Source organism: Numida meleagris, unplaced genomic scaffold, assembly GCF_002078875.1.
Source record: "Numida meleagris isolate 19003 breed g44 Domestic line unplaced genomic scaffold, NumMel1.0 unplaced_Scaffold119, whole genome shotgun sequence".
In the NCBI taxonomy this organism is placed as follows: domain Eukaryota; kingdom Metazoa; phylum Chordata; class Aves; order Galliformes; family Numididae; genus Numida; species Numida meleagris.
This window is the reverse complement of record NW_018362987.1, coordinates 1,032,120-1,054,037: the sequence shown is the minus strand read 5'-3', so window position 1 is coordinate 1,054,037 and position 21,918 is coordinate 1,032,120. Positions and strand designations below refer to the sequence as shown.

Here is a 21,918-nt window from a genome sequence, read left to right as displayed (position 1 = left end):
AATCCACTCAAGCCAGAATCTGCTGTTCAGCCAATGCTGAGGGCATTGCAAAGAGTCCCTAAGTACGCTCAGCTTTGCTCGAGACTGTTTTGATAGTGGACTAGGAATGGAACTTGAAGGTAATGGTAGGACTTACGTTCTGCCCAAGAAATGTACAAAACAGGGAAAAAGCCCCAGCAGTAGGCTGGTCATTTACATAAGGCATGGAGGGGACAGAAAGGCACTTCTTCCTATAATGGGGCTGTCCTCTGCCTTGGGTGGCAAGGAGGATGGGCAAGGTGAGGGTCACTGCCTTTACACTGAGGAATGGGAAGGGGAAGGACCAGAAGCTCCTTCTATCACGTGCATGTTTCTTCCCCCTTTGCATGCAGGATACTGGCCCAACATTTGTAAAATGTGGTCGTTTCTACATTTTCTTGCCTTTTCCATTGCCATGAAAATTGTGCCTCATGCACTGAAGTCCAGTGGAACCAAGGAAAGAAGCAAAACATGTTTTCAATATGACTAGAAGATGATATTGGTGAAGTTTAGCCCTTCCTCACACCCTCTTTCCTTAGTGTTGCTTCATGTAGGGCGCTTGTTCAATGAAGCGCATTTATTTAGTGCAAGACTGAAAAAAACTCATTTGAGTACTTATTGCACGCAAGTTACAAATGGTCCTCTTCTTATTGCCATGAGGATGATGGATGTTCTGGTGTGATAACATTAACTTTCATGGTGTATGTGGAAACAGAATTGCTTAGCTGTGTACCATGGGTCCTGGAAAGAGCGTTATATAAACTTTCAAGTCAACTGAGGAACATAGGAAGCACCTAAACTATCAGCTGCAATGTCACATTTACTGAACAGCACAAAAGTTTTGAATTTATGGTGAAAACTCAACCAGTGTTTCAGGGTGGACAATTTCACCGAAGAGGTGGTTGAAGCTCTGATCAGAATGGGAAATAGCCGTTGGAACATTACCTTTTGCTCTAAACCAAGTTTCTTAAGTTGCTTGAATTTGTCTGGCTTGTGCAGTTTGCATTTTTATTACTTTATTTCCATCACCTGTTTTGCCTTGTCTGTAGCAGTGCTGGGTGGGTGCTGCCCAGAGCTGGAAGAGGGCTGGTTCCAGCTCAGTACCTTTCTGTGGGACTCTGAAAACGAGGGAATTTTTGAGAAAAGGAAGTAAAGAGGGTACCAGTCCCAGTTCCATCCCTGTGTTGCATATTCCCCTCCTTAGCAGCTCTCTGTATAACATGGTGAAATTCAAATTTATGGAGCATTAGTACCAAACCCCCAAAGAAACAAACGGGAAATTAAAGTGGTCTTTTAGCCAAAGAAGGTAAAATTAGGAACATTTATCAGATCATTACATTTCAGAAGCAGCAAGGAGTGTTGTAAGACGGCTCATTTCATTTTGTACCCAGTGGAATTGGTGTAGGCTGTTCTTGTTTGCATTAGCAAAGTAATTGTTGAAAATGCCTCGTGGACTGGTGCTGTACTCCATGTTATATTCCTTTCAGCTGGAGAAATCAATATGTTGTTCTCAGAAGCATGCATTATACCTTGGTGTTAGGAGGTGAGCCACCAACTTGTTAGTCTAACCTAAAGGTTTCTGCTATCATACTGGTTGCTATTTGCTGTTGCATTGAAGCTCACTATTTTGCAGGACTTACCATTCGCCTTTTTCAGGAAATGCAATAAATTGTTGTCAGATTCTTTCCTCCTCTCTCAGGGGAATGCTAAGACAACTGCAGCAGAGGACAGATGAAGCAGCCACGTGAAGTGATCTGTATTATTCCAGCACACTGGACGTGAATGTCCGCATGCAAATAGTCCCTTTAGATGCGTTACAACCTGTTGTTCAGGGAGCTGACGGAGCACGAATCAGAAGCAAATTGTGAACAGCTGAGGACACCACAACTGGTCATGATGCCCAGGCACTGCCAAGTGTGCTGAGGAGCACACTGATTTCTCACTAGCTGCACCTGGATGCTCAGGCTGGTTAAGCAGATGGCTGCAGTATGATGATGATATTGCCTTTCAGCCATTTTGAGGGGCAGCCTTTTTAGGTGTTTCATGAGTGGGTCACAGAGTGAAGCCAGAGAAACAAACTTTTATGATTCCTCAAAATTCCGTGGAGAGGACTAATATTTTCCCAAAGTTGCTTTTGCAGCATTTTCTAGCAACTAAACACTTCATTTTGCTAGCATTGCTGTTGTCAGTTTAAACTTGGAAAAAATATTTAATTACAATAATATTGTAAATAATATTTTGAAAGCTGCTTATGTTTGGAGTTTTGCTGACGTTTTGTGGATATTTTTTAAACAGCCAGCAAAATAACATATTTAGATGTATTTTAAGTATATATATGTATACAACCTGAGGAAGATGAATTATATTCAGAACTGTCATCAAAACCCTGTTATCCTCTCTGGTTTATGCAGTGCAAACCTGTGGCTGGTGAATGGAGCACTCGGCTGCCAGGGTGAAGCTCTATGCCTCAAAGCTCCCTTTGTGCTTCAGTTCCCTTTATGTGACCTTGAAAAGGATTTGGGCCCCTCCACACCACAGCTGATGTGGGTTACGTAGCACTCCAAATGTTCCATCCATTTTTTACCCTTTTCAGATGTTCTCAGAGTAAACACAGAAGTCAAAGGCATCCAGCTGGAGAAAAATGAGGTTTTCTGAAGCTTAGCCATTAGGTTGGTTGCTAGTGTCAAGGTTTCTCCTCGTCGCCTCTGTCAGTACTCCTTAGGTTTTGATGGTGGCCAGGAACTGAAATTGGCAATGGACAAAATTAGGTTGGTAGAGCAGAGCCTTTCCTTAGGCACAGGTGGATGATGCTGCCAAGACTGCACTTTCTCTGACACATCTTGTAGCTTGCTGTGGAGGAGGCCTTCAGTGCAGCGTGGTGGTTTGCTGAAAGGGCAAGGCTTCTGGAGCTGGAGTGGGCAGCACAGACACGTGGTTGTTGCACAAGGCTAGGTCCTGTGCAGCCCCGCATCCCCAGCATGCAGCTGGCCTCCCTGGCAGGGATACCCTGCTTGGCTGTTCCACCAAGCCAAGTTCTGGCTTTTGGGGTACAGTATTGGGAAGTAAGTAAAACGATCTTTCCACCGATTAGTTGAATATTTTGAGTTTCTGAGCTGCACGTCATTTCCATACTCAACAGAGAGTCATGACAGAAACCTCTCTGAGAAGGACAAAATGTAGAAATTCAGATTTCAAACTCTCTCATCTTGTTCTAGTTACAGTGTCACCATTGCAAAGGAGAAAAACAAAGAGAAAGCAAATGCAGTGTGTGATGGTACACTCGCTTACCAGCTTGTGCAGGAACTAAGTTGCACAAACACCTTTTCAGAGGGGGGTGGTACTGGTGATCTCTGAGCAAAAAAAAAAAAAAAAAAAGTGGAACTTGTGAGTTGAGATAAAACTACTTACTAAGATAGAGAAAAGGATAAGGAAAATAGTTATATTTTTATATATATACAGGACAAGTGACACACAAGCAATTGCTTGCCACCTGATGACCAATGCCCCACTAGCCCCTGAGCAGTGGAAGAGAGAGAGATGAACTCCCCTTCAAAACTCCTTCTGCCAGATGTCATATGGTATGGAATATCCCTTTGGCCACTTTAAGTCAGCTGTCCTCATTCTGTTCCCTCCCAGCTCCTTGGGCCTTCCTCTGTGAATGGCCTTGGCTCTGTGCAGCACTGCTTAGCAGCAGCTATAAACATTATTTTTCTCCTAGAACGAAAACACAGCATCATACCAGGCACTCTGAAGAAAATAATTCCATCCCAGCTGAAACTAAGACATTTAGGTTGCAAAAGATGCCTTATGAAAGATTGAAGCTTCTCTGTATGCTGCGGTTGATTTTAACTGTACGTGAAGGCCATTTAGACTGAGTACTACATGAATTGGATTAAGATCTGTCTCTGATAAGTAGAGTTGTTGCACAGAAACTACTCATGTTTAGTTTTTTAACAGCCTTAGTTTTTTAAGCAACCTTTATTTCCATTTTATCTCTTTTCTATGGGGAAATGGCAGTTTGGAATGACCATTGCAATCAATATGGAACTCTGACTGATACTCAGATTTCAATATGTTCCATGTACATTCACTGCATCTACATCTGGCTTGAATGCACCAAATAGCTTTCATGAGTCTTTCAGCAATATTTTCCTGAAAAATTTCATTTTTGTTGTTGCATTCCAGTGTTGAAAATATAGTATCCTGGGTGTGCTTAGGTCTTTGCTGTAAATACTAAACCTTGAAGTAGCTGGGGATGATGGTAGCAATGATTGATGGCAATGAAGAGCACAAGGGATGGTGAGGGATACAGTGTTCACTGTTCGATCCTGATTCAGATGATAAAATTTTTGCTCTTCCTAATATAAAAATAAATGCAAGCTAGCTGTTCTGTCTGAATTACTTTTAATGCATCTCAGATGTTCAGTTTTCCATGCTGGCAGCTGGAACCTACCATTTAGAGGTGCAACTATCACCAACTCTGTTTATTTAGCTGCATCCTCCTATTAAACCTTGTAAGGCTGAAATACAGACACAGATGCATGGTCTAGCCCAGAACCCTTTTTAAACTGCTGTTTTTTCAGTCTGTTCAAAGTCATATAGGGACTCCTAATCTTTGAACAGTGCTGGTTAAACCTGTTCTCTCATCCTGCTTGATACTGTGTGATCACAAAGTGTGAAGGTAAAGATTTGGTCAGATAGGCTGTATCTCCTGAAGGTGAGCTCTTACCCATTCCAAAATTATTTAGGCGAATTCATGGATCCACTTAAACTGTGAGGAAAATAAATCTATATTAGTTTTTGGTGAGGAAATGAAGATACAGTGGAAAACCAATGATTACACAGATCTCTTTGCTACAGATGTTGCCTAGTGTGCTTTTATCTGTAAGAAACCAATTAGATTAGAAAAAAACCAGCTATCAACGTAGTTTCTGAGTGGCTTACAAACATATTTTGAGTTAATTACAGGTGTTTGATAAATTTGCAGGTATTGTTAAAAATAAGGGGTAGTGTGAGTTGTGTAGCCAGTCCTGGAACCACTTGCACAATACTATACAAGCAACCAGAAGCTGGCAGTTATTGTAGCAAGGATTCAGGATTTAACAAGTTGTGCAGAATCTGCAGGGGAAATAAAAAAAGTCGGAGTCATAAAGGTTGAGAGGTCATAAAGTGGGCTCCTCTGAAGTGCTGGCAGTGCTGCATGACATTGGGCTGGCATAGGGCACTCTGGAAATGCTCTGGTGACTTTGACATGCTAATTGGGCTGGCTCTCTAATTGTATTTTTTCACTTCACCCTGCTTCTGTCGGTCCTGCCTTTGCATGCATGAAGTAAATTTAATAAGAATTTGAGTTAATGTAGTGTGTATGTGACTTTCTCTTGCTATGTATCTATTTTGGGTTTGTTTCCTATTAAAATATTCTGGTTATGGACCTGTTCTTCATTCTCTGAGAAAACTAATTGGAGCTTCCTCTTTCCTTAGCTTTATTTTTTCTTTTCTGACACATTCTTTCTGTGAATACAATCCAATGGCTCTGAGCTAAGAGTTCAGCTTCATTGCAAAGATTAGGGAACCTTGAAAAGGTGGAAGTCCTGTGTCCATAGCTCCTCTCCTGACTGGAGAACAGAAGTACTGAAATGCTCCTAGGAGTTAAACCATGTATGGGTCAAACTAAAATCAAAGTATTAATAGAAGTGTTGGATCTTCGTGGGTTGGTTGTTTCTAAGGAAACCCTTAATTCTCAAGCTTGGACACATGCTTGCTGAAAGGCAGAAAAAAGAAAACACAAGATATTGCGATTTTATCCCAATAGTAGGATTCTACCTGAGAAAATAAGGGATAAAATCGCAATATCTTGTGTTTTCTTTTTTCTGCCTTTCAGCAAGCATGTGTCCAAGCTTGAGGATGTCCTCTGAGGCACACACAAGACACAAGGTTGTTAGCACTCCACAGAGTAAACTCCTCCCCGTGGTTTTCTCTGCACTGGGAAGGAGAATGTGGTCCCTCCTAACTGGTCTGAGTTTATAGGGAAGTGAAGTCTTGCAAGGCTGAGGCCTATCCCTTCACCTGGCACAATAGTTCTCCCTCTGGCACCAGTGTTTTCCAGCAGAATTAGTTGTGTTTGGGGACTTTTTACTTTGAAGGATTTGATCAGGTGCTTACCACCTCTCATTCAAGAAGTGATAAAGCAGCACTTGCCCTGTTGAGAAGTACCTCAAGGGCCTGGTGTTACCCTGTAAAACAACAGTCTTGTTAGCATGACAAGCTCTCTAGATGTTGTAGCATTTATAATTCACTAAAGTGAGCCTTTATCCCGATTTGTCAGAGCTTCTAAAGCTCACATCCGTGGCTTGCTGGTACTGCTCCCAGCAGTAATTTCTCAGCTTTATCATTGTACTTTACCTGAGCGCTGACTCTCAGGCTTTGATGCCAAGCCTCAGTGATTTGCAGTGTAACCCTTTTCTCCCTGCACGCACAAGACCTTGTAACTACTGGCTTTTCCACTTGACTGTCTGGGCTTTGGCAGCTTGCTCAGCTGTGTTTCAGCAGCCTGCATTTCTCTTGGGGCTTTCTCCTTTCCACTTATATGCTGGACCTTCTGCTCCATTTTCTGGCTCAAAAGAAGAAAATGTTACAATGGTTAATATGATCCAGTCAGCTCTTTCAGCTAGGAATTAATTTCTTTGTTTTGATTAATTTTTGTTGTGGACTAGAGGAGCTTCTTTGTCTTCAGAAGAATACTCATAAACTTCTGTGACACTTGGGTTTCAGTGAAATACAGCTAAGATATAAAATTAGCTTTAATCACTGAACTTTTGTATTGCCTGTGAAAATGCAATATTCACGAATGAACTCTTGCCTCTCTTCAGGGTCCCTTGGGAGAAGGTAAAAAAAAATCAAAAAATATGAGCGCTAAACCTAAATACAAGGTATTTCACTAGTTACATTTCTAGTTGCTTATTTGCTGATTGCAAAGGTGGCTAGAAATATTTGATAACTATTTTCAAGGCAAACTGGGAATTCTTTAACCAGTTCTACACAGCTTTGAAGCTGGAGTTGAAGAGGCTGCCTACTGGTGGCTGTTACCTCCATCAGAAGCGTGCCCTTCACTGGAGCCCAGCTTTTAACAGCTTGCTGAAGCTCAGCCATCGCATTGCATCTTGTAAGTGCAAGTTCAGAAATAGCGATGAGGTCAGTCTAAGGCTAGTAAAGGCATATTTATTGACCTCCTTCCTTGTGATTTTAATTCAAATATTGCTACTCTGTATGTGCCACCACACTATGGTAAGGCTCTCAGAAGTCCTTGTTTTCTCACATTGCTCTTGGAGTGATTTTCTCTTGCTGGGATGGAACTTGTGATGCTGACAGCAATGTCATGAATTTATGCAACAGATTTGCCAAACTGCTTTTTGCAAAGGATACACAGTGGTACCATATATACCTGAGAACACCCTGCTACCTTTCTGTGGCCAGCTAAAAGCAAGAGGCTTGTAATTATTTTTATTTGCATGCGTCTTAAGTGAGCACTTCTGCACTTATTTTACTTTGCACAGTGCTTTCAGCCTAAATGGACAGAAGTAATTTGGTTAGAAGGGCAATGCACACAGATGAGTGGTTTTGCGTTAAAGAAGGAGAGTGTAAGAGGACAGGAGTGTTGTTGGAGACAGGTTGATTCAAGCAAAAAGAAGCACAGTGGAATTAGTCATCAAAGAAACGGGCTTGAAATACATAAAGATGGAGATGTGGACCAAAGGTATGGCGTAGGGAGAAGTGCCAAGGAGGAGGTCAAGTGAAATGAGAGCTCTGCATGACTGGGAACCAGACAAAGCTTTGGGGAAAATTGTTTGAATGTGGAGAGAAGGGCTTGCAGTGATTTGAGTGAGCCAAGAGCCCAGGAAAAAGAAGATAAGGTAGGCAAGAGGTGCTGAAACATCAGAGGCAGGTTGCGATCCCTCAAAGCCTGGGTGGGAAGGCTGGGAGGACTCAAGGGTCGAAATCACACATGTCTGCAGGACTTGAGTCACAGCTGCACCAGCTGCTCAGTGCTGGGATGGGTGATGAAGAGTAAGAAACAGGGCTGGCCTGAGGAAGAAGGTTTTGCTCTGTTGAATGTGTTACGTGTAGTAAAACCAAAACCAAAAATACTAGATGGATATATTTAACCTTTAACAATAGAGATTTTTGGTTGCATATGAGATGCCACTTAAGAAGACATGATCCCAACACCTTATAAAATCAGACCCTTTCAAGGACCCTCAATTCGGGTGCTCAAAAGTGTACGTCCTCAAAGTCTGTACACAGAAACCCCAGGGAAGAAATAAAACTCTGAGTTTGTGTCCACAGAGTTCCATGGCCTCCTCTCAGGCTTTCCTTCCTCCTCACTCTCTGGCACTTGGAAGAGGAGAAGGAATGTGATTGTTGGAGCCCAGCAGGGACAGGGCAACCCACACCCTTTCCAAAGTGCTTTCTGAAAGTGGTTGTGACTCAGATAGTGGACTTTATTTTTTCAATCATTTCATTCTGGAAAGCCTAAGGGTATTGATTACTATTATCTCCCTTAGACATTCTGGTTTCCTTCACCCTGTTTTTTTTTTCCAGTATTATGCACGTTTTTAAATACTAGCCTAATTAAATAGATAATATAGTTCACTTAGATATATTTTTCTTAAGAGAATTATCTTTCATTAATACCACCACATGCCCAGTTCTTCCAAAGCAAAGAGTCATTTCGATCAGATGCAATAGATACTTCACTATGTGTCTTTATGTGTTTTCATGTTGGAGCCTGTTATCAGTCTCTAAGTGGCACCAAGAAATTGGAGTGTAAAAAATAGATGAACACAGGTCAATAAAATACCTTTGGGATAAAAAAGAAAAGAAATCTTTAACCAAGTTCTAGCATTCTGATTAATTCTTCTTTCTTAGCTCAAATCATGCTGTTATTTATACATACTTTGGGTTTAAAAGATCTGGCAGTCTTTTCTGGGGTTTTGTACTCACTGTAGCTTCAGATAACATCCACACCAGAGCTCAATGCATGCTGTGTTTTAGGGTAGGTTTGGCACAGATCAGTGCTGGGGCACAGCAGAGATGACACCCACAGCCACAACTGCACTCTCTGCATAACCTTGATTAAACTGCAGCATTTGTTTTACTAGCAGGAGATTTAGGGGAGATGCTAGGCCTTTGCATATCCCAGCAGTTGTGTACAGTTGAAGTGATTGATGTTTGTTGAGTTTGCAGGGTGCAGAGCATCTCTGAAGGAAATGCTAGTTTGGGGGAGATGCTAAATATTTCTGTGGAGTCTTTATTTTTGATGATGTATAAATCCATATTGATTTTGATGGGGTAATGCAAAGGATGAAGCTATCCTGTTAAGTTCGTATGCAGGCTCTGATAAGGCATGACATTCAGCAATAAATATTCCGTAAAAAAAAGACAGATTAAACTACTGAAATAACAAGAGAAGAGCAAATATTATTTGTTCAATAAAATCTTTGCTGGCAATGCTGGGAAAATACCTAAACCACAAGAAAAAAAAAAAGAAAGAAAGAGAACATATTTTTTGTAAAAATAGTTATTGCAGTTTAATTCATGTACTGTATTTTCTGTCAAAAATGCCTGTGTCAGGTTTACTTAGTGTAAGTGGATTTAGGCTGTGAAGATAATTCATCTGGGCAAAAGCTGGCACCAGCACAGTAATAAGAAAAATGGGCAAGCCACAAATGGTTTCTTTTTAATTATTACATTCCTGGATGTAGGGCAATTCTTAAATCACAACCAGTGTCAAATTCAGATAAAACTGGCCCAGGGCTATGTCTCCTTAAGTATTATCTTGCAGAACTGCAAATTATCAACTGAATAACAGTCTCTGATTATGTTTGTTCTAGTTCATTTTTTATTTATTTATATATATTTTTTTTACAGACGCACTATGAAAGTGGAGAGTATATTATTCGACAAGGTGCTCGAGGGGACACTTTCTTTATAATCAGCAAAGGAAAGGTAAGCTGACACTCTTCTAAGGAAAACACAATGGTCATGATGTGCTCTTAAAATTCAGTGCCAGCCAGTGCTTTCTTTCCGCCTCCTCAAGGCACAAATGTTGCAACACTTGACATTTAATTAAGCTTTTTGGCATTGTATCAGTAGGGAAGAGTGGTCTGAACGGAAAAAAAAAAAAAAAGAGTTCTCTTTGGATGGGTTATCTGCACCAGGGAGTTATGTGCCACCCCAAGGGGCTAGGTCGGTTTCTGCATGCCATGTGTATCTCTCTGCTTTGTCTCTCTTTTTATTTTTGCTTTTTTATTTGATGACAGATGTCCCTTACTCTTCTTAGATTCCCTGCAGACTTCTTTATCCTACAGCCTTTTACTTTTTTCTTTTTTTTTCCCAATATACCCTGCAATAGTCAACTTTTCTTTGCTGAGTGTCCCTCTTTAAGACTGGCTTCCAGAGTTTATTCCCATGACTATCACTTTATAGCTCTTCCAAATTAAATAATAAGAACCCAAAGCAGTCTCAGCTTTCTCTTTGGGGAACTAAAAAAGGTCAAAGTTTTGCTGCTCCACTGCTCAGAGGGAAAATTTGCTTTTTGACCTTGTTTCACATAAAATCCTGGTGGGATTTTATAGATCCAGCTTTTTCCTTCCTCTTGACTTTTTTTTTTTTTTTTTTTTAGCTGGCATAATACTATTACACTTGAGAAACATTTGGCTTCTTTCCATGTAGCAGGAGAGAGATATTCAAGGGAATACACAGTGATTTCCCACTACAGATCAGATGTGATACACGAAAAGTAAACACAAATGGGTAAAAATACTTGAAAGCAGGCCAACTCCAGACTCCTGGTTCATGGGTTTGGTGTTTGCACCAAGGCAGATGTTAATATAGTCCTTGCATAATTAAGGACAGCAAAAAGAAACCATGTCATCCAGAGAGAAAGAGTGCGCACGTTGTACTGTTAGCTCTCAGATATTAAAAGTAGTTTTCACCATCTTTCCCTCTATCTCTGGGAGCTAATCTTTGTCAGAAGAGGAAAAAAAAGTGGTCTTTTTCAGATGAATAAGATCACAGGCAGGTTGCTGAAATGAAGTTAATAATGGACTGTAGAGGTGCAAACTTGATGGTATTTCCTTGTGCTTTTTGAGTAGGGTTTCACCTTCTTCCAGAATAAGGACAACTATGACATGCACTAAAAATCCTTTCTGCTCAGACTACGTCTGATGCACCTCCCTTTCCCAGCAAGTCCTTGGTACACAAACCAGCCTGTTGGTGAGGATGCTTTTGACCAAGTTGATCTGGTGGCTTCATCCCTTCCTAGCAGTCCTCAGAGTCTCTTGGCTGTAAAAATCAAATCCCTGTCGTTGACACCAGCTGGGCAACCAGTAGTTGACCTGCCTGGTCTGTCCACTCCTCCACAAGGTGGCAGGATGGAGGAGAAAACCACCTGGTCCCAGTGTCCTTGGCCATTGCTCCAGAGCTCTCTAATCCCCCTAGAGAAGCTCCTTGGCTTTATCTCCCAGGCCTTTGCTGCTTTATCTTAGTGTATCAGCTGATGGCCAGAAAAGGGAGTTCAAAGCAATGCACATGGGCTTGCTGAGAAAATCCCAGAGCCTCAGCTGGATCTTGATGGCTTGACAGAAGTTCCCACAGGGACAGTTAAATTCAGCCTAGTTTTTTCTTCCAACCTCGCTGAATTGCAAAAGAGATATTGGTGACTGAGGAAGGATGGAAGTGGGAGAGTTTTTAATTTTAATGCCTGTGTTTGGACATGTGAGCTGCTCAGTGATATGAGAACTGCTCCGTGCAAAGGGTACAGCCCAGGCTAGGAGGAGTACTGCCTTGGCAGTGGAAGTAGCAATGAAACACAGAATAATCATATTAGTGTATGCTGACTGAGACTTTCTGAGGCAGAGACATGACTCTCATGCTCTGTGCTGAAACCAGGCCCAGAAGCCTTAGTAAGCCAGAATAGAGCTTGGCTCCATCTCACGTACCTGGGATCTTGCTTGCACTTCCTGCATTCAGCAGCATCATGTTCTAGCAGTGATAGCTACTTTTAAAAGCTCTCTCCTGCCTTTTGTCAGAGCTTCTGTAGTGACAGTCAAGTGATATTTTTTAAATTTCTGAGCTCAACATTGTTTCTTTCAACCTGTGCTTCATGGATATTTCTCTTCATACCAAAAGCCTTTTCCCTTTTTTCTCCCTCAACTCCATCCACTGCACTTGATCTGGCTTCTGTTGTCGTTTAGTTTTGTGGGGCATGTGACTACTAATTTAACCCATCCACATTCCCCTGTCGGAGTCTGCCTGTGATCAGCAAGCAGCTCCTTGCAAAATTGGGGAGGTACAACAGTTCTGGTGCTTCTAACGCTGCAAAAATGTCTGGGGGACTGTTTCTGCTGTTTATTAGAGTGTATTTCCTCAAGCCCAAGTGAATAGAAATCAACTTTTGTTCAAAACAGCCTATGTGCAGATATCTGTTAAATAATAAATTTGATGAAAACAGTTTGATCCCTTCTGGTTTCTGCCTGCTGCTGCTCTGTCCTGTTCATCATTCTTCCTTTACCAAGAGGCTTTGTGTGTCATGCTGTGCCATTGTACACCATTTTCCCTTTAATAGCAATGGTGTGGTACCAATTTGATACTATATTGTGCAGGTTTGTCAGTGGTACTGTGGCTGTTCAGATGTGTTGTCACACTGAGCTGTGCAGAAATTACACTCTGGTAATCCCTTAGCATTCATTTCTTAGGATCAGCAGAGGTCATGGAGAAGGAGCTTAAATACATATTAAAGTTGCCTTTGCTTGTCCAAATTTGTTTTTCATCAGCTACAAATCTTCCTGGCTCATCTGTTATGCTCTCCTTACCCTCATCTGATCTCCGATGAGTCACTGCAGGTGTTAAATGTAGTATGTGCTCAGTGCTCACTCAAACCCTTGGTTCTACCACCCGTACAAGAGAAGGTGCAGGGCAGTACAACTAAACTAGAATGTCTCTTAGTCAGAAGGGAAGCATCTGAAGTCCCAGATTTTGGCTTTATGAAATTGCATATCCAAAAGCTCTAATTAAAGCAAATGAACAGCCTGAAATGGAGAAGTGGGATGAAGGATTCTCCCTTGTAAATCCTCCAGAGAGTTGCTCATCCTACCTGAATTTTGGATATCTCAGACTTTGGAAATGCTGTTCCTTTCTACTGACTATAGACAGAACCTGGACAACTAGATTTATAGTTGGTTAATGCTCAGGGAGATGATCCCCACTGCACACTGATTGCTGTAATTCACCCACTTGGACGTACCATAAGAAACATGAGTTCCCTCTGATAAAGGTTAGCTCAAAAGGAGAAAATATTTCTCATAGGGGGCCATTAGATCCGTAACACACATCTTTTGTGAAGTCTTGGTAATGAGCAGAGTACGCCATGCCATCCTCAGCTCCCAGCAGCATGCTGGGGCTTTGTTATCACACAGCTGCTGGGATTTATAGCCCATGGTGGCTTGGGGAACCAGGGCCTCTTATAGAGATAATACAAAGTGGAAGCATGTTTAGATGATCAATTACAGTTTTTCTTCTGATATTTTTTTCAAAAATAAATAGGACCCCCAGTGATAGGGTGTCGTCACTCACAGGTATGAAGCCATCTGCCTGTTGTTGCAGTGCCTTCTCAAACTTGGGTATGCACTAGGTTATGCCACTCAATGTGTTACTGGGGGTAGAAGTCTCCATTTCATCAGCACGAATTGCTTTTCTCTTTTACTGCAAAAATAAAAATAAAAATAAAAATAAGATGGTATTTTTGTTTAATCTGTGATTTTTGCTCTAGCTGGAATGATCTCCTCACTGAATTCAGGACGTGATAAAAAGCAAAGGAGCCATTCTTCAGCCCATAATACTCCAGTTTCATTTCAGTTATGACTAAACGTAGATTTTTTTTCCTCTCCCTTAAGTGAACTTAGCAATGCAAGAAACCATATGGAACAAAGCTAACAGAAGCCTATGCCATGTGTCTGTCTTATACACATAAAATATTTGGAACCCATTTGTGCTGTTGACTCCATATGGCCAATGACTGTGCTTGTGCAGCCAACTCCACGTTTAGAGCTTAAAACCTTTAAAAACACACAAGTACTGAGTCTTTCCAAGAGTGGTAGATATCTTAGTGGAAAATAACTATTCATTTTCTTGAGTGGTTTGAGATTGGCTTATGGAGAATTAATAATTGCTTGCTGATGCTAAGGGAAGAGAGCAGAGCCTGGAGAATTACATGATTCCCAGAGAGGATATGGATCGGAGCATTTCCTGAGAGATGTGGGAGATGACTAACCCCTCTCTGAACAAATAGGCTTTATTCATTAATGAAAAGTTTTCTAAATGCTGGGGGTTTTGGCTTTTCAACAGGTGAACGTTACTCGTGAAGACTCCCCCAGTGAGGATCCAGTCTTTCTCCGCACTTTAGGGAAAGGAGATTGGTTTGGAGAAAAAGCACTACAAGGGTAAGTGCTCCTTATGATGTAGCTCTTAGTTTGAAATAATTTTTCAAAGACTTCTGCAGTCTCCAGAGGGTTCTTGCAATTTGGAAATAGCCTAGAGTTACATTGGAAGTGGTGTTATGCCTTTGAAGTTGTGCTTTGTCACTTAGTACTGTATGTTGCAACGATGCTGTGCCTTAATGAGGAAATAGGATTGCCTGCAACAAAGTGGCCAAATGTGGATTTTGCCTTGTTTGTAGGCATAAGAAAATAGTTTATCTTGGCACTGTTCCTGATCATGCATTTGAAGATCTGAAATATTTGATATTTTGCAGTTTGACATTTTGCAATTTGGGCGTATTTCTCATGGATATCAAGGACATTATTACAGTCTTATGGATGGGGTAGACAGCTGAAGGCAGGGCAGTGGTGGTGTGTTTCAAATTGTCTTACTGTGTATCTAGGATTTGGGTGGAGGTGGTAATTGTATATGAGTGACCTGCGTTATATAAACAATTTCCTTTGGGGATGACTTGGGTCAACTAAGAGAATAACAACTATAAATCCATATTCAGCGGATTATAAAAATACACTTTATTTCTACAGGGAAGGATAAGAATAGGAAAACATGCTTTAGGCAGGAGCATGGGGCACCCATTAATCTTAGCTGACAAATGTTTCATCTCACTCTGAGTTCTTATCTCTGCATGCAAGCTGTTGTCTTCTGGATACTGTGATAATGTGTTCGCTCCCTCTTAAGTCTTCCAAAAAGAAGCCAGAATACTTGAAGACCAAATTTTCTGTCACTTCTGGCAGCTAGCAAGACCTGTCCAGCACAAAGCTTGTCTTGCCTCTGAAAATCTATGCATTAATTTTAAAGTAATATAGTTACTAAATATATGCTCTTATTTTGGTAACTAATACTAATAGCAAGAACAGGCAAACCTTCCATCTTTTGAAGACCAGACATGGGAAATAAAATACCTTGCATCCCTAAATAATTGTAGTAACATGCAACACCACCTTTAGGAGAATTTCTCAGCATTTGAAATAATGGTTTTTGGCTAACTGACTCAGTCTGAAATTAGTTAATTTGCAACAAATACTTGTCTGCATGTATTTGAATTTTCAATATATAATGAGTTTGATCTACTGAAACTGTTAGATGTATGTTGTGATTTCATGTATGAAGGATGTAATTGCAACTAAAGGCATTTCTTTCTGGGCAGTATAAAGTAATAGCTGCAGTGTTGATTCTGCATATTGCAGCACAGAAGGAAGATGGATAACAAATATTGTCTAATCTCTGCTAGAAATATTTATACTGACACGGAAATCCAGCACTGATATACATTATTCTGCTTTTCTCACTTGCACCAGATGGCAGACATTACTTCACAGTATCCCATTTCACACCGGCAGGAACTAAACAAGTCATGAAATTATCAGCCCCATCATCTTACAGTAATACTCAGGGCTCCCAACTATTACACTGCTCTCTTACCTTCCTGGCTAATTAAATCTGAGATCACAGATGTATACTTTACAGCATAACAGTACGTCATTTGCAATTACTCACAATCAGTTACTTCTCTTGATGTTTTCTTAATTGAAAAAAAAACCTAGTGCCATTTACAATAATTATTTATTTCAACAGGGAAATAACAGAAATCATTCAAATAGGCAATGGAAAAGAACTCAGTGCAACTTTATGGCTAATTTACTTTTTACTAAAACTGGCTAATAGTTATGTTGTGATGCTTTGGTGGTGCCACAGCTGAATTCTTGAGCAGGACTTTCATCTGTACTATGCTGCATAGATAGAAAACATGTTTCAGTCTGCATTGGACTGTCCTGGGGAGGACAACTGAAAAATTAAAAATGACAGGGGAGCAGATTGGAAATGATTTCCCATTGGCCAACCCCAAAGAGCAGCAGTTTGAGCCACTTCTTCCCTACTATTATGTTATTTTTTTACATCATGTATTTGGATAGAACTGTAACCTCAGAAGCTGGGGGAGGGTTATCGAATTTGGAAACCAGGAGCAGCTTAGGACAAAACAGTAATGGCACATGGCAGAGGGCTGCTGTTTTGAAGATACAGTGTGGGAGCCCATCTTGGTGAACAGAGGAGGGATTCTGAAAGAAATACTGATAATTTGGTTCGTAACACTTTGACTTGAGCTAGAAACCAATGCATCCAAAGCTGATGTCCAACAAGTGGGATTTTCTGATGAGTGCTTTGCTTTCTGGAGGAGAGGACTTGTAAAAACTCTGCAGATCTCCCAGGGGTGGCAAGAGCAGAAGAACAGATGGAGAGTGTGCCTGGTTGTGCAAGCCCTTCACTGGGTGCTCTAAAAATATTTATATATTTATATCAACATTAATAAACATGCTGAGATTGCACAGTACTGAAAAAGAGTAACAGAAACATAGAGGCTGTGCTTTGATTTAAACTTTCACAAATACATTACACTCTTCTTTCAGAGATGTTTTCCTAATAGTGAAGTGAAAATGGCAGCTTGTTTTAATGCTTTTCTGCTTAGTTTCTAGGCTGTTGTCTTTGAAAGGTGTGTTTTTAAGGTGTTTACCACCAGAGGTAGCTAGTTCAATGTGGCTGAGGCAAATGCTGGGGAGGCAAAAGAGGTTTATTAAAACAAAGCTTAGTTTGCTCATTTGTGCTATCTTTGAAAATGATGATTTGTTTTTCACTTACAGTTTATCACCTTCAATCATGTTGATTTATAAATCCCCTAGAACATGCATTTGCCCTGTTTTTTTGTATCTTTAGTTAAACCAAAATGAAACATCTAAGTAAGCAAAACTATAGCAGTGTGACAGCCTGTCAGAAGAGGTGAGGATGCCTTGGCAACTGGCTTTAATTACTTGCCAGCTTGGCATATTGAAAAGGTGTGGGGATTGGGAGAGTCTCCCTGCCTCCAGCAGTGGTGAAGTATTGGCCCGGGGGTGAGACCTGGAGCACTAGCTCCCAGCCAAGGCAGCCCCAGCACAGGGCTTCCTCTGCTTGGCTTCCTCATTTGTAAAGAATAAAACAGAGGGTTTACAAATTGTATTATTTTTTCAATGTCTGTGGTGCACAGGGTGAAGAAGAAACGCTGGTCCTCAGGTCACTGACGAAGTGCTTTGCCACGGTGACAGTTATGACTGTACACCCTACTGTAACATACATAGATTTTTTGTTACCTTTGTGATGATCTGAAAGTGAGTACAGCAGTGCTAATCTCTCATGGGACATAGCAGCACATCTTTCAAGAGGCTTTTGTGCTGCTTCCCATTTGTATCTCCAGCTCTGTGGGCTCCTGTGTAGTTGTATTCCTGCTGTTACAGAAAGCACCTGTCCTCTGTCTACCTTCCCAAAATCTCTGTTTTGATTTGTGTGCTGATAATTCACATGATAGATGAAATACATTAGCTGCAGCTGTGTGTAGTAGGGTCAAAAGAAAATTTCCTTGCTATTTACGTGCAGAGAAAACTGTAATGTGGTGAGGGTCAAGTGCCATAAGATGTAATGCATGTGCAAATCACAGAAACACAGAATGGCTTGGGTTGGAAGGGACCACAGAGGTCATCTAGTTCCAACTTCCCTCCCATGGGCAGGGTTATCACCCACTAAATTAGGCACTAAATCAGATTGCCCAGGGCCCCATCCAGCCTGGCCTTGAATACCTCCAGACATGGGACATCCACAGCTTCTCTGGGTAGCCTGTGCCAGGGCCTCTCCACCCTCTCTGAAAAATTTCCCCTGACATCTAAATAAAATTTTCCCTCTTTTGGTTTAAAACCATTCCAGTTTGTCCTATCACTGTCTACCCATGTTAAAAGTTGATTTCTCTTCTCTTTGTAAACTCCCTTTAAATACTGGAAGGCTGCTATCAGGTCTCACTTGAGCATTCTCCAGGCTGAATAAGCCCAGCTCCCTCAGCCTGTCCATAGGAGAGGTTCTCCAGCCCTCTCTATGTGAGATCTTCTTTGTCACCGTCCTCTGGACTCATTCCAAAAGTTCCACATGTGGGGCCCCTGTACCTGGACGCAGTACTCCAGGTGGGGCATCACAAGGGCAGAGTAGAGAAGGACAATCACGTGCCTTACCCTGCTGGGCACCCCTCTTCTGATGCAGCCCAAAATACTGTTCACCTTCTGGACTGCAAGTGCCCACTGCTGGTTCGTGTTAAGTCTTCCATCCACCAGGACCTGTAAGTCCTTCTTGGCAGGGCTGCTCTGCATGAGTTCCTTTCTCAGTCTGTACACATATCTGGGATTGCCTTGATCCAAGTGCAACACCCTGCTTTTGGTCTTGTTGAACCTCATTAGGTTTACACAGACGCACTTTCCAAACTTTTCCAGGTCCCTCTGGATGACATCTCTTCCTTCTCTTGCATCTACTACAACACTCAGCTTGGTGTCATCTGCAAACTTGCTGAGGGTACACTTGATTCCATTATCTGTGTCATAGATAAAGATGTTGAAGAGCACCTGTCCCAAGACAGACCCCTGGGGGACACTGCTTGTCACCGGCCTCCACCTGGCCGTAGAACCATAGATCACAGCCCTCTGGCTGCGACCTTCCAACCAACTCCATATCCACCAGATAGTCCACTCTTCAAACCCATCTCTCTCCAATTTAGAGATAAGGATGTGGTGCAGGACCATGTTAGAGGCCTTGCACAAGTCCAGGTAGACAACATCAGTTGCCCTTCCCTTTGTCCACTGTCACTCTGTCATAGAAGGCCAAGACATTGGCATGATCTGCCCCTGGTGAAGCTGTGCTGGCTGTCTCAGATCACATCCACATCTCGCACATGCCTTAACATCTCTTCTAGTAGAATCTGTTTCATGATCTCAGGCACAAACATGAGGCCCAGCAGTGTGTAACTCCCTGAATCTTTCTGTCTTTCTTAAAAATGGGAGTGATGTTTCCCTTTTTCCAGTCACTGGGGACTTCACCTGGCAGCCACAACTTTTCAAATGTGATGGAGAGCGGCTTGGCAACCGCATTAGCCAGTTCCTTCAGGACCACAGGATGCGGGTTGTTCAGCCCCATAGACTTGTACACGTTCAACCTCATGAGGCTCTCTCATGTCTGCTCTGCTCTTATAGTGGGAGGGATTTTGCTCCCCCAGACCTTACCAAGAGGTTCAGGGATGTGAGGTCCAGGGATATGACAGACATAAGAAGTCTGGCTGACAGTGAAGGCTGGGGCAAAGAACTCATTTAATACCTCAGCCTTCTCCATGTCTGTTGTAGCCAGTTCTCCTTTCTCATTTATCAGAGGAAATACGCTCTCTTTGGCTTGTCTCTTCTGACCGATGTACCTATAGAAACCCTTCTTGTTATTTTTCACATCCCTCACCAAGTGCAGTTCCATATGTGCCTTGGCTTTCCTTATCCCATCTCTGCATGTCTGCACAGCATCCCAGTATTCTTCCCAGGCAACACATCCCTGCTCCATCTGCCTGTACATGTCCTTTTTTTCCCTCAGTTTGACCAGCAGGCCCAGCCATGCTGGTTTCCTGCTTTCTCTGCTTCTTTTCCTGTACTGGGGGACAGGGAGGGGGAAGGGGAAAGGCTTCCTTAAAGAACTGCCAGCTCTGCTCCGCTCCTTTGTCTCTGAGGACAGCTTCCCAGGGGATCCCATCTGGTAATTCTTTAAACAGCCTGAAGTATGTTATCCTGAAGATCAGGGTCTTGACACTGAATTTTGCCGGGCCTATCTTCCTCAAGATCACAAATTTCCAGAGCATGGTCATTACAGCCCAGGGTGCCTCCAATCTTAACCTCTTTAATGAGCTCCTCTGCATTACTGAGCACCCTTAATGCATCTTTATATCAGCTGACAAGGTCAGAGCTTTACTTTTCCAACTAAATTAATATAGGAATTAAATATAATCCCAAAAACATTTTAAAAGATCTTTTAGCTGACAGCCAAGATGAGAATGAGACATCAATAGAGCATTAGATTACTGACTGGCACTGATTTGCTTATTTTTCTGAAATGTTGCTATTTTTTCTTACTGTGACTCGATTACAAGCAAGCCTCCAAAATAAATCATTTTTATTAAGTTTGTTTAAGTACTGCAAGAGGTGCTGGTATTCTGCTAATGTTCCTTTTCTGTTCCCCACAGTAACAGCATTTTTTTCTGTGTGATTGCAACATTGCTACTGCTCAACTTACCTTTGTATTAATTCTTCCCCAGATAAGAACCCAATAGTTGTTTTTAATCAAAAACTGAGATACCAAAACCTGGAAACCTGTTTTACTGACTGCCTTGCCATTCTGCTGTCTTTTCTTCACTTTCTGCCTTCTTACCTATTTATCTTCTGTTACTCCAGAAATACTTTCCTACAGTTGTTCATCAATAGCTTTTGAAGGACTACCAGAGTTTATTTACTTGGTTCAAATGACGAGGAAAGAAGGCTATTACTCAGCAGTTAGAAAATAGCTGATTTGGATGGTAAAACAGATTTGTAATCTGTCTATTTAAAATATTATTTTGTGCAATGCATCACCCCTCACTCAGTGCCGCATACAGTTCACAGCAGCTTTAGCAGTCCTGGAAAGGAAACATACCAGCTGTGGTGGCTGTTATTTTTAATTGTTTTTCAGTTTTATTTGTTTTGTTGCTTCATTGTTGTTGTTTTGGTAAAATGGGTACTCCTGTTCAAATTGATCCTCATGCTCACAGTAACACTGGGTATATTTCATAATCCCTTGCTGTCAAATGTTTCCTATTTTACCCCATCACTGGACACACACAGATTTCTGATTATTACAGATCACCTGTTAGGATGTATCTAACAAGCTGCAGTTTACCAAATGCCCTGTCATTGCTCCCAGCTCTCTCTGTGTCTCAAGAGCTGTGGACAGAGAAACCATTTTCGTGTCCCTGGCTGAACCTCCCAGAGAACACAGAGTCATGCTTCACCTTGGTCGGGCACTTTGCTCACAAAGCTATGCTTCCACTGAAATCTCACCATCTGCTGACCTATTAACCCAATTACCTTGATTTTTTTCAGAGAAGGAAAAGGTGAGAGCGGCTGGAAGTGCTTATTGCTCTGTGGCATTCCTTGGCTGGCAGGGAGGGGTGCTCTCACAAATGTATAGGTGGCAAACAGAAGTCTCAGCACAGGTTGGTGTTGCAGGTCAGGAGCTCAATTTCTGTTTTCCCAAGGAGAAGTACGAATCCTTCTGTTTTTTTCTCCGGGGGCACATAATGTACTGAGCACCAGCTCTCTGCCCTGTTCTGATTTTTCAGACATTGTTTTTTAGTGTTTACAGCTAAATCAGGTTTCTTTACCTCTACCTATGCTACGGATATAAGCTCCTAGTGACTGGCCACTTGCCTAAAAATAGGCTGTGTGTGTTGTAGCACTGCAGAATTGAAAATTACCCATCCTTTCATGGGGT

The 21,918-nt window shown here is 41.7% G+C and overlaps 1 protein-coding gene across 7 annotated transcripts in view; it reads left to right on the top strand.

The window, feature by feature from the left end:
• The window catches only part of PRKG1 (protein kinase, cGMP-dependent, type I), a 429,334-nt gene that overhangs the window by 296,653 nt on the left and 110,763 nt on the right, over nt 1-21,918 (top strand). For all 7 annotated transcript variants that reach the window (XM_021381835.1, XM_021381839.1, XM_021381834.1 and 4 more), the window contains 2 exons: nt 9,946-10,023; nt 14,422-14,516. In XM_021381835.1, the coding sequence (XP_021237510.1) occupies nt 9,946-10,023; nt 14,422-14,516 (173 nt within the window). The remainder of the gene's footprint in view (nt 1-9,945; nt 10,024-14,421; nt 14,517-21,918) is intronic.